Genomic DNA, 13,148 nt, shown 5'->3' with positions numbered 1-13,148 from the left:
AATCGAAATTAAGTATGTGTTTAATAGTCTATCTTCATGTTGTTAGTCGCTAGAGATCGGTTGGTGCTTTAAAAAATTGTCATTTTAGGGCTCAAAAATTTTTGTTTTTGCCGAGGAGTGGCTACAGTATTGAGCTGGAGTTTTGGGCTTTGATCAGTCCAAATGGTGAGTTTTTTTTGGGTCGCACCAGAGAATGGGCATTGAAGAGACCGAATTTTGGGTATGGGCCATACAAACGAGACCGAAGACCGGTGATGTGCCAGACGGAACAGACCCATTTGAGCTATGGGCAATACAGAACAGATACAATTCAGGTTTGGGCCAGGCGGAGCTCAAATTTTTCCAGACTATGTGCTCGGTCGCACAAGCCCCCCCCCCCCCCTATTTTCGACTCAGGTCCGTCTGGCCCATCTCCGTCTGGGGTCGAGGACTTCATTCTGGGATTAATTCTCTAATTAATGCACAATCTCTAATGTCATAGCTACCGTCAATTAATGTATCTGTATTTAATACTAAATAAAATATTATTGTCAATGTGTTATACGTAAGTATACCAGGAAGTAACAGATTTAGTTGGCAGGAAGTATTGTTCTTATAAATTTCTATAACAGCTACCAAAAATACTAAAAAATGCACCCTTGTGGGTATGGTATATTTTACCTAAAACTAAAACATTCTCCAAGTACTCATTCTTAGAGACCTGCCACTCTAATTGACACTCAGTACGTTTTTCTATGTACAAATTAATGTGAGATTAAAAAAACAGACTAGCGTATTTTAAAGAAGCAAAGCATTCTTTTCGAGTTGTATCAAAATTTAACAGAAGAAAGTAAGTAATTAGTAAAATCAATGAATCGCTTTGTGGTAGATTTTTATGAAAAGATTTTAGCATGAATATACGTTTATAATGAGAAAATTAAGTGCACACTTATACAACACGCACTTTTCAATGACTCGGATTAACAATCTGAATAAGCTGTTTTCTTGCAAAACAAGAAAACTGCATTTAAATTAAAACTGACATTAAACTCAAAAACCATTAATTTTGACTAACTCAAGTTAATGCCAAAATGACCATGCGAGCCGTACAGTGTAACGCACCAGTTTCATACGTCTTTTTTGCCATAACTACTTTGATTGTTATACTCATACTTAGAAAAAATCCAGCGGAAAACCCTAACGAGTTTCAAAGCTACAATTACAACCTTGCACCAAAGGAAAAACAGGGTTTCTCCAAACCTGAAGAATTGAGTCATGTTCGCAATGACAATGAATTCAAACCGTCAAAATCGAGCAACGTTAAGCTTCAGTTGGTGCCTAAGGTTGAACCGGAGCAAAATTCTGCTGATCGTGACGGAAATGCCAAACTAATGACTCCAATCAGTACCACGATAGCAAAAGGGATTCTTGAGGTTCAGTCAGTAAAGGTAGGAAAATATAATCTATCATACCATCATCCCAAATTAGTAAGAAATAATAATTTTGGTTACTGCGTAATCGCAGCGGAACAGCATTAGGCCTACAGTAACCTGTTCTCAGCTGCCCGTTTTTTATCATATCTTCTCATAAAGTTGAGATTTTTTGAAAAAATCAAACTAGCGCAATTTCTGCTCAATTCTCGCCTCCAAATTGTTCTCCCGTTGCCAGGAAACATGTGTTCCCAAAAACTCTGCCAGGAAATGCGGGATGATACTCAATCTTGGTATATCTTACGAACACTGGAAAGTTTCCCGGTAAGATTCTCAAGTCTTTCCCGTGCATTTCACGGATCTGACCGGGAATTTTTCCGGGATCTTACTAAGATTACCGGGAATTGGTGCACTGAGGTGTTAAAAGCAGTTTTTTTTGTTTTGCTGCATCTAAATACTGAAGCATAAGCTGCAGACGCAATATATTAATTCAATTACTATTTGACTACATTTCAGGGAAATCGTGGCAACACCCAAAGTTATTGGCTTTTGAGCTTCTAAAATTTTGTGTAACTCCTGTAAAGTCTCTAGAAAATTATAAATGATCCTCGCACTACCAGGAAATCGAACAAATCATATACGTTCTAGGACGAATGCCTTGCAGGAAATCAAGAAAATTTTTATGATGGACTACCCGGGAAGTCAGGTGCCCTGTACGTATTTAAGTTCGTCTTGACCTTTTTGACAAAAATAAGGACAATATAAAATTTTACTTTTTTATAGTTCTGATAAACACAAACGGTAGTAACCGTTTATGTTAACTTTCATTGTGATCTGCAGCTGTAATTGATTGCTATCAAACAAAATCATACGGCTTTTATTATGCAGTTTTCAGCTTGGCCAATTTTTGTTATGTGTTATGATCCATTTGACTTTTCGTCCCAAAAACGGATAAACAGGTAGCACTCGGAGGGAATTAAATGGCCGAGCAGCTCTTTTAGAGCCTTACGCCATATTAGTTTCTAAGTATGTGATTGACCAAAACAGTTTTGAGTAGATAATTTCAGGACGTGAAGGGCGATTCTCAATTTTAATGGTTTGACCCCTCAGTCAACATCCATTCAGTCACTTGAAATCCCCCCCAAGACAACCTTGTCCACCCTACATCATTCTAGCCATTTTGGAACCCCTCTTGTCCAGTTCTTCTAAAAACCTCCCCTACCCAATCGTTTGTCCCCCTCACCCCATTCCACTCCGCTCCTAATGCTAGTAGCATCCCGAAGAACCAGATGACTACTACTTAAGCCAACAAATGACCGGTTGTTTGAGAACCATTAGTTAGTCGGTTATGCTTTAATTAAATTGAATATCAAGATTTCTATATGTCTTGTAAACCAAGATTTTCTCTAGGTGACACTAATAATTGCCAAAGGAAAAAATGAGAGAAAAAAACTATTGAAATTTAAAAAAAAAATCGCCTACTATCTACAGGTTCCACACTTTTATTACATGCAAGATTTTTTTCGATAACGTCTTTTGATAACGTCTTTTGATGTCAAGCTTAGCAAATTTTGGTTTCAACTATTCATAACGGCAAAATTTTGCCAAATATTGACATATTTACAAATGTGTAAAAGTTGCAAACGAGATTGTCCTGGTTCAGCTGTGCTCCAATTTTGGAGCGCTAATTATTGGGCACACGGGATCGGAGATTATTTATTACATTTACATCATGTCAAAGACAAAGCTCTATGCATATCACAAAAATTGTTTCATATGTTTTGTTTTCAAAAACGCCAGAATTGATTTAAATACCGAAAATATCAACATGTTCTCAATTTTAAAACTAAACAAATAGCGGCAATTTCTGAAGGTTAGCGACCGACCAGACCGAACAAAAAACGTAAGAGCTTTTGTCGTTTTTGTTCAACTAAAACCAAACATATCGTTGATTTTCTTACGTTTAAAAGCGATGATTTCTGGACTAGGGTTATCTACCGTTGTTCCCCTATTGCTGATAAGTTTTTAAAAGATTTCCAGTGTGAAAAGTTTTAAAAGCCAAAAATGGTAACATTTGCGAAATTTTTAGGTTCTGGAAAAATTATCCATTTTGGGTTTCAGAAAAATTTGTTCTTGGGCTGCTTGCCCGCAGACCAGATCAACAAAGTTGACGGAAAGACAACAATAAGAGTGTGGAAAGGAAAAAACTACAATCACGTGTTCTGCAAAAAAGCCTGTGAATTACGTAATCATTCGATTGCAGTTTTGTCAATTCGAGATATAAGCGGAAATGAAACATCTTGTACGTGTTTGGAGTCTTTGTGGAAGAACATTTTTGATGTTACTGATACTGATTGGCCGAATTTATGTGAAAATGGCGCGTATGTGACGTCATTGGGTTTGTCGAAGTGTGATCAAGGGAAATTATTGGATCTAAAGCAAACGGCAGTTCCTCAGGTATGAAACTTTTCAAACAGTTTTTAGTTTTCAATAAGTCACACTGGCTCACAAAAAACAGCCAGCAATTTTTTAGATTCGCCCTTCTGTTTAGGTCTCTTTATGACCCGCAACAGATCGGATTTTGCAAAAACGTTACCATGTAAAAAAAAATCAAGTGAAAGTGGAGGGCTCAGAAAGATGAGCGGGGGGGGGGGGGGGTGGGGGCTGTCAGAATTAACCCAAATTTCCATGAATGCGTTTGGCTTCCAAAAGGGTTCCATGAATGCGTGTGGCTCCCAAAGGGTTTGGCTTCCAAAGGGTTGAATCAATTTCCTCCGTTAAAATTATTGATTGCAGAATTGATGGATTTTTTCAACAATCCCCCCTCCCCACTTTGGTACCCTTTGAAGAGACGCTCCACTTCTGTGCTGTACTTTATCACAACATTACTTGGCCCACAGTTTGGATAGCCTAATATCAGTTTCAGCACAATTGCGGACAACTGTCAGCCGCCATGCCTCTCATGTGCTGTGGGTTGTAATCCGGAAGTCCCATGGACCTGTAGGAAACTCCTTTTGCTTTGTATTCCAATTCGGCTAATTGCCTTTGCATGGCGTATTTTATTTCATTCGGTTGAACCATATCCGGAAAACACAGCCCCAGACAAAACGGTCCCAAGCTTAACAGTACCAAATTTCAATAAATTCTCAGAAAAAACAGTCCCAGGCAAAATAGTCCAATAAATGAAGAAAAAATAGTCCTCAATAAACATTGAAGCCATTGCACAAAAATTAAGAGATAATATATTAATGTTTCTGAATGCATTGTCTTTAACAGACATGAATCAAGGTTAAACCAAAAACTTGTTTCAAAAAACATTATTTGGCAAAAACTATTGTGATCAGCTTAATGTTTGTTCATTGATATATAATCATATGAATGACTTAAGGGGTTTCTTTGTTATTTAGTGTGCATATGCGTAACTCTGTATTTAGTTCGGCCTATTTTGTCTGGGAATGATTTGCGTGCTATTAGGATTTAATTGTCTGGGACTGTTTTATTCTGGGACTGTTTTGTATGTTCAACAGTTAAACATAGAGTGCGTATATGCGTCGAAAGTTATTAGTCGTCTCTAGTTGGTTAAAAAATCGCGCGCTTAAAGTCTATTCAAGAATAGTCCTTCCACTTATAGCCAAAGGGGGGCAATTGTTGAAAAGATTCGATTTGATTAATTTCCTGTGTTGTCTCTTAGATAGGCTGCAATAAATCTGATATTTTTATTTGTAAAATTCACATAATACTAATTGTTTCCTGCGTTCTAGGTGGCGCTTTTATCTGTACCCGGAAGTGGAGCTAAATGGACAAGGTAAGATAATTTCAGTTACTATCTTTTATGGGAAAACTAAAATCGAATTTAAATGTTTTTGTCATTAGCCTCAATTTTTGGTTATCAAATTTCCTCATGATTCAATCGTGTTTATATGAAAAATATGCAGCTGTAATATTTCGTAACAGAACTACCCTTACGAATCAAGAAAAATATCTGAAAAAATATAAGCTTTGAAGATTATGAACGGGTTCAAAATGATCGAAGAACAGTTGCAATGGTGGGCTACAGGTATTGACTAACGCAACCAAGTCGAATGAATCAGCTATTGTTGAAACAATAATAATTTTGTGGTATCGACCATGTACATTATCTAAAGTTTTTGTTTTCATTTTTTTTCATGTTTTTCAACTTTTTTATTTTTTTAAGAAAAATATCTTTCAACCGTTCTTACTAACAACAGTGCCCAAAGATTTGTAACCTCTTGTTTACAGTTCGTCTCAGCAGATAATAGAGCTACAGACGTATGTGTGAAAGTAAAGCGCTTGAAAAACATTGTTCCATAGATTTAAAAGCGAAATGAGTCTGGTTCCTACAATCCGTAACGTATCAAAGCAAAATTAAAAGAAATCGTGTTTGATGTGATTTTGGGGAGTACAAAATACCCACGGTTAGTTCACTTTGGTAGGTAGATTCTAAAGTTTTTGTAGAAATGATGGCTGAAAAATATCGGCGGTACTGGTGTTATTAAGTTATAAAATTATATTTGCTATGTTCAGTTATGCTAAGTATTTTTTTGAAATTTATGTTAAAAAGGTTTTTATGATAAAATTTTGCTGAATTAAGCTTTTTGTATTTTATGTTGAAAAAAGTTTAGTGATAAAATTTTGTTTAAGTAAGATTTTTCGAACTTTTTTTATGGCGATAATGATCAGTTAGAATGCAATTGTTTTGATAACTGCTCTTAGGCGTTTGTGAAGCTCACAAGTGGTGAAGTTACAAAATTTGCTCAACACTTTCATTCAAGAAGCTATAAATCAAAAATTTCAAATTATTGCTGTTCTTGCGATTTTTACCTCAAGAATTGGTTTCAATATTGGATAAGAGGTGGAAGAATCATCAGTGGTCAGTGACCTTACGAAATCACGTTCCCCAGAAGACTCAATCAGAGAAAAATAATTTTCTCTTTTTAACGTTAAAAAGCTTATTTTTTAATTGGCTGTAACATCGTATAAATTTTTCAGCAATCTTCGGGAAAAAAAAATCCAAAATTTTCATTTCTTTGCTCATATTTTTTATATCTATGCGGTCACCACCACTTTTTTCTTCTTAGGTTGTCCTAAGGAGTTTTGAAATAAAGTGATATAAGAGTGTTACAAAAAAACGAAAACATTTTTGTCCCAGGTCATTAGGTTTTGGCTTAATTAAAAAACAATTGACCTGTGGACATTTTGAGGTGGAGAAAACGAGGGAGTTATTTTTTGACTTTTACTCTTTATTTTTTTAATCTACCGATCAACCAAAAAACTCGAAATTTTTCTTAGCTGGGTTTTGGATTCTTGTTTTCTATGGCTTTTGAATACTTAATGTTTTTAGGTCATTAGAGTCAGTTCAAGTTAGTTGCTGGCTTTGCTTCGAGTGGCGCACGAATTTCGGCCGTCTTCCTTTTCAAATGAGCATTACAAAAAAGAGTGATGAAAAAAAGATTCTGAAAAGAGCAATTCAAAGCTCTCAATATACAATGAGTGATAAGACAAAAGCTAGCTGAATTTGTCTTTAAGGCGACAAAAAGCTGCAAACAGGCTCAAAATGGAGCAAAATTTGCACGAGATTTTTCATCCTCAGTAACCTATGAAAACTGCCTGTGAATATTTTTTCATAATTTTTCTGCTGGATCCCAAATATATGAAAATGATAACAATAAAAAATGTCCAGGATATTCTGAAAATGTCGCAGTTCTTTTCTAATCATTTAATTTTTTCTTATGCTTTCAAAAAACACAATGCAGAACTAGTCGGCCGCCGTTCTAGTTTTACTGATTAAAAAGTATTTCTGAAAATTTCGCAATGCAAATAATTCAACTTTTCATTCAAACTGTGTTCCTTCGATTTTCTTTGAGTAATACTGGAATTTCATCTTTTTAAACAAAATACGAAAGATTGACGACTTATTATGTGATGATGGGCAGCTAGTTTGAGAAACAATTACAGAACTCCAAATAGCTAAGCAAATTTAACGAAAGTCAAGGAAAACTAAGGAATAAAGAGAAAAACTCATGAAAATGATTTGCTTCCTTTGCATGAAAAATTTACTGTTTCATTTTTTTAAAAATTTTTTTCCGCTGAAAGGTTACACGTTAATCTGTATACTTTTTAAGATGTCTAGCATTTATGATTTGAGAGGATTCGTTGAAAATTGGCCAATTTTACAATTTAGCGGCTTAGATTGAACTGTTTCAGCTACTTTTCCTGTGTTTACAGAAACTTGTTCGAAAAGATGACGGGCGTCAGGGCTGGAGGTTTCGCACCTGGTTCTTTCAACGATGGACTGCATGACATAATGATACCGAGATCTGAAGAGAAGTCAGCTCTTGAGTTTCATAACATTCCTAATCAGAAATGTTAGTGGTATCTTTTGGCTTCTAAATGAATAAATTTCCAAAATTTGTTTTATTTTGCTTTATAAAATCATTTCCCACTTGTAGAAAAATATGCGCCTCTTGAAAACACAAGTCAATATTTTTCCTCGTTTTGCATCACAAATTTCTTGATCTCTTGAAAAGCGTAATGAAAAATTTCAAAGTCATTATTACAAATATTTTTACAGATATTTTTACAAAGAATCGTGACCTATTTGAGTCCCAGCAATTTTTCTGAAACCTTTCTGAATCCGATTGTTGACACACCTAACTTATGTCTATTATTAGATGAAGCCACTTAAATCAAGAAGTAAAATCAGTAGTAAATTACCTTCAAATAAATGCATCATTATATTTGAAAAAAAATAGTTTGAACAATACAACTCTTATGACTAAACTACTCTAAGAAATGAAGTTTCATAAAATGTTTTTTAGGAGTTTAACAAATGAATTAAAGACAGTTTACCTTATGGTCGCATCTACCTACGTCTTAATAATCTTTGAAATCTAAAAACCAGATAGCGATTGTGGGCTTGCTACGGAGCATGATGAAAAAATTCGCCAAAACTACGAACAAGTTTTTATCTTCCATGCACAACAACGGGTCTTCTTGTTGACATAAATGTTTTCAATCCTAGGTTAAAAACTTCAGAAGGGACGGATTTTGGGGATAACAGTGAGTATTATTTAAGTTACTTATTTAAGTATTTATTTAAATTGTTTGCTGAAAAACATAAAGACGGGCTTTTTGAAAAAAATATTTGCGTTTTCGTTTTTTTGTGTTGTTCTACGTTTTAGTTGATCAGGAATCATTTCTAAATATTAACAAATACTGTTTTTCAAAAACTATTCGGCCACTAGCTCCCAATCACAGATTAATTTTTGTATTGGTATTTTTGCTTTCTGGATCGTTATTTGGCGTTAAATTCTCTATTGGTATTGCCTTTAACAGATCATTAAAGAAAACTCAAACCACTCAAAAATATTAAATATAAAAATGCAAAAAAAATGGTTAAAAGCAAATAGTTTTCTGGGCGCCAAAACAAAAAAAACTCAATGAAATTGAAACCCCAGTAATGTATATTGTAAGCCTCTTCCTTCAATGAGTCACACGAATGTAGAACTGCAACGGCCTGCAAGACAAATAATATCAATTTGCTCATCGGTAATTATTGTTGAAAGATGCAGTTAGTTGAAGTTAAAATTTAAAAAAATTTCTACTTTAAAGATAGTCTGTAAAATGCATAAAGAGAAACGACTACTCGAAAGAAGCAAATAAGATTTCAATATCTTGGCTTTGAAAAAGATAGCGAAAATTGTATTTTAGTTTACCAAAAAAAATGAAAAAGACTTATGGATTTTCTAGAGATAATTTGCATTTAAAAATTTTCTTTGAAAAAATTCATGAATTGGTAGCTGAAATTTGATTCTGCAAAAATTCATTAGGGATTTTATATGTCTCAATTTCCTCCTTTTGAAATCTAATTTTCGCAAACCCATTATCACTGTGTTTCTTGCCTTAGAATGAAAACTTCAGATGACAAGCATCAACAGAAAATAAAAAAAACGATATCTATTTATAAAAATCAACAAAATTTCAAATTTTGCCTATTGAGTTGAAGTATTATAAAAAAACTCGTTGGAAGCTGAAACTAGAGGAACATTAACGCAAATTGGGAAACAATCAATTTAGCAAATAAATAGCCGAATTCTATTTTGCTGATTACTCTTGATTTCACATTAAATACAATGTTGTCTCTGTGTTTAGATCACAGACAAAACTTTTCTCAATCATAAAAAATGAGAAAATTTGCAAAAAGTTGATACGACAGCGGAATTATTGAAAAGGTTGAAAGTTTAGACAACTTCCAAATATTCGAAAGAAAAACGTTGAAACTTTTGAAAGAGATTAGCAATTTCATTGCAATTGATTTAAAGTTATTTGAGAAACATTTTAATGAAAACTACCTCTCTTTTAATGAATCTCTCTCTCACACTCTATCTCATATACAGCAAAATTTTTGAAAAGATTTAACAAGATATTTCACATCCCATAAGAAAACATTTAAAAGAGAAGTTGTATGGTAGCATGCCATTTTATAATGTTGGATTATATTTTTGATAACGAGCTGATTAGATCGACAGAAGAAATGAAGTACCAGAAATGAAAATTTTCTGATTAAAACTGGGTAATTATATTTCAACAAGGTAAATTTACGGCAAAAAATAAACTTCGTGTGATATACCTTCATTGAAACTTTCGGGGTCTGAGAAGAACGGAAATCTGAGGAAATCCTATCATTTAACGCGGAAACCGTTTACAACCATTTTACATGATTTTTATAGTTCTTTTCCGTCTGATGGTTGTTCGGTATCAAATGAAAAATATCACACCACAGATTGATTACGTCTTTATACCAGGGTCGAGGTTTTTGGGTGACATTTTTTAAGAAATGCGTTGAATGCGTTAAAATTTTGTAAGAAATATGGTGATTGCGGTGAATGTGGTGAAAAAAAAATCACCACATTTCACCGAACTTCTTACAAAATTTCATCGCAAAAACTACCGCATTTCTTGCAAAAATTCAAAGCATTCGTTTTTCAACATTTACTTAAATTCACAAGAAAGACGATAGAAGTAAGTGACAGTTGGCGCAGACATGCAGGAGGTAAGAGGTTCAAACCCGTGTAAGGAAAGTTTTTTTTGTAAGAATACAGAGAACGCGATGAGAATAAATAATTCATCGCAAAAAGATGTATGAAATAAGCGGTGAAAATTATTTTTTTTCACCGCATTTCACCGCTTTTCTTAATAAAATTCATCTCCGAACCTTGATCCCTGGTCAAGTTTTGGCGATGAATTTTTGTAAGAAATCCGGTGAAATGCGGTGAAAAATAGTAATTTTCACCGCGTAATTCTTGCATCTTTTAGTGAACGCGGCGAATCGCGGTGAATTATTTATTTTCACCGCGTTCTCGGTACTCTTACAAAAAAGACACTTCCGTACACGGATTCGAAGCTCTTACTTCCTGCAAGTGTTCAACTTCTTATTCCACTGCGCCAATTGTCACTTACTTCTTCCATAGTTCTTGTGAATTTAATTAAATGTTGAAAAACGAAAGCGATGAATTTTTGTAAGAAATACGGTGAATTTTGCGGTAAAGTTTTGTAAGAAATGCTGTAAAATGCAGTGAAATATTTTTTTCACCGCATTCACCGCATTTCTTACATTAATTTGCCACAAAAATTGATGCGGTGAATTTTTGTAAGAAATGCGGTGAAATACGCTGAAATATTTTTTTCTCGCCGCATTCACCGCATTTCTTACAAAAATTCACCCCACTCACCGCATTTCTTACAAAAATTCACCCAAAAACCTCGACACGGGATACAAAACAATATAATGTTTTTTCAAAGAAAATTAATAACCGCACTTAGTTTTTGCCATGGCGTTGTAGTACGACAATGTTTTATTTTGCAATGTATACATTTGTAGCCACAATGAGCAACAAAGCCGACAAGGTTATCCTTCTGATCCGGAACCCTTTCCAAAGCTCTCTGGCCGAGTATAGCAAAACCCAGAATAACACTGTCGCCGGGTTCACAGATGTTCAAGCCTTTTTGAACCAAAACAAAATTCACAGTTTCGCCGACTTCTTCAAAAACCAACTTAATCAGCTGTTGCAATTGGTCACGACTTACGCGGCGTTGAAGAAACCAGTTATGTTCCTATTTTATGAAGATATGGCCGATAATTTATTGCGAAAGTTGATGGAACTGGCCGAATTTGTGGGTTTGGGCCAAAGAACTGAAATTTTGGACCGCTCGATTTGTACTGTACTGAGTAATAGCATTGCAAAAGACACTCAACTCGTTCATAACGCCGATTTGATTTCAACGGCTGCAAAATTGATCGATAAAAAGCACGCGATTGAAACTCTTGTAAATATTCGACAAGTTTTTGTTAATCATAACTGCTCGTTCAAACGAATTGATGAGTATGTGTTGTCGATAGAAAAACTATAATAAAATCAGGAGTGAAAAGAATTTTTACTTAAAACTCAAGAGGACAACGTACTTCTTTAGTTTAGTGTGTGATGTTGCGGCTCTTCTCATTATGGCCAATAACCCCATCCCTGCCACGAAAATCAATTACTAAATTTGGTGTAATAGCCATTTTGTTATGGGGGGGGGGGGGTGTTATTGTTAATGACTGGCAAAAAAATGATGTGTTGGAGTTATAGGTATAATGGGAAAAACCAGTTCTGTAAATATCAACTTTTGACGATAAATTGATAATCTTTGAAGTATTTGATAGTACTTTCTTAATAGGTTCTTAGTAGTTACCTATTCATATACTTTAAATACGAGATAAATCAACACATTTGTTACCATACAGGTATTTGTTTCGACAAATCTTGGGCTTTTTCGATTATACCCCCCCCCCCCCCCTTTCATAGCACAATCTTCGAATACCTTCATTGTGGCGAACAGGAGCTATCTTTTGCTTTAACTCCGCATTAAATCAGAGTATTTTAATGCTTTTCTCTTCTAAACTTTCTGTTCGTGAATTATTATATCCTGATCACCATGATTATCATTGTTCTTAGTTGATAGCAACTGGATAAAATAAGTATTTGGTGCAGATTTGGTTCGTCATAGCAATTTTTGTGAACTATTGTGCTTCGGGGGATTGCTTCGCGGGAGCGCTACTTAGCGATCCAATGGTGAATCGCTCGCAACACCAACTACAAAAAAAATTAAATAGAAGGTTTGGATTTAGGAATCTTAGCAAGCAGAGAAAGATTAATTATGGTTCTTACTATTCTTTGCAAATTCAAACTAAAAAACTTTGTCTGTTTTATAAGGAGTCAACTACGTTCTTTATATGATTACTAAAAAATATTCATCCAAGGTCTGTGATGACAATTTGACTAGGTAATGTCCAGAGTGTATATTGACCGCAGATAGTTGGTCTCTTCATTTACATCAATAAAATTGTGCTCGCATGTGTATACTTTAAAATAATGTGCCCCATATGCGCCTCAAAAATTGTCATCAGTCTGAGGCCCCGAGCTGAAGTGACCTCTGATTACACTCGCTTGATTAATATCTGCTACTTCTGCGTTCGAATCTACATGGGCTGGAAGATCTCACAAACGCAAGATTGTCTTCTAATCAGAGGCAGACTGGAGCAAACTTTGGTGTGATTGTAGACAGTTTTGAACGCATGTGGACTTGGTCAGTTGCAAGTTTGATTGCAAATGGGTCTGCTGTGAGAGAAATTTTGAGCACAATTAAATTTGATCAAAGCCAAAAAAACCAAAAGAAAAT

General features: G+C 34.8%; 1 protein-coding gene across 1 annotated transcript; it reads left to right on the top strand.

Moving 5' to 3' along the window:
* The first annotated feature begins 967 nt into the window (after positions 1 to 967).
* On the top strand, positions 968 to 11,951 carry LOC142346058 (uncharacterized). The gene is made up of 5 exons (XM_075398549.1): positions 968 to 1,427; positions 3,531 to 3,866; positions 5,171 to 5,214; positions 7,656 to 7,795; positions 11,311 to 11,951. Exons 1-5 carry the CDS (start codon positions 1,071 to 1,073, stop codon positions 11,838 to 11,840), a joined length of 1,407 nt encoding a protein of 468 aa, XP_075254664.1. The 5' UTR covers positions 968 to 1,070; the 3' UTR covers positions 11,841 to 11,951.
* The last annotated feature ends 1,197 nt before the right edge of the window (positions 11,952 to 13,148 follow it).

The sequence above is a fragment of the Convolutriloba macropyga genome, chromosome 9, assembly GCF_964194025.1.
Source record: "Convolutriloba macropyga chromosome 9, txConMacr16.3, whole genome shotgun sequence".
NCBI lineage: Eukaryota > Metazoa > Xenacoelomorpha > Acoela > Convolutidae > Convolutriloba > Convolutriloba macropyga.
This window is presented reverse-complemented; position numbering and strand designations above follow the sequence as displayed.

Excerpts from the sequence above, each read along its gene's own strand:
- LOC142346058 (XM_075398549.1), top strand. The coding sequence starts at position 1,071 with ATGACCATGCGAGCCGTACAGTGTAACGCACCAGTTTCATACGTCTTT. Across the intron at positions 5,215-7,655 it reads AGTGGAGCTAAATGGACAAG|AAACTTGTTCGAAAAGATGA; the intron begins GTAAGATAATTT and ends CTGTGTTTACAG. Across the intron at positions 7,796-11,310 it reads TAACATTCCTAATCAGAAAT|CCACAATGAGCAACAAAGCC; the intron begins GTTAGTGGTATC and ends ATACATTTGTAG.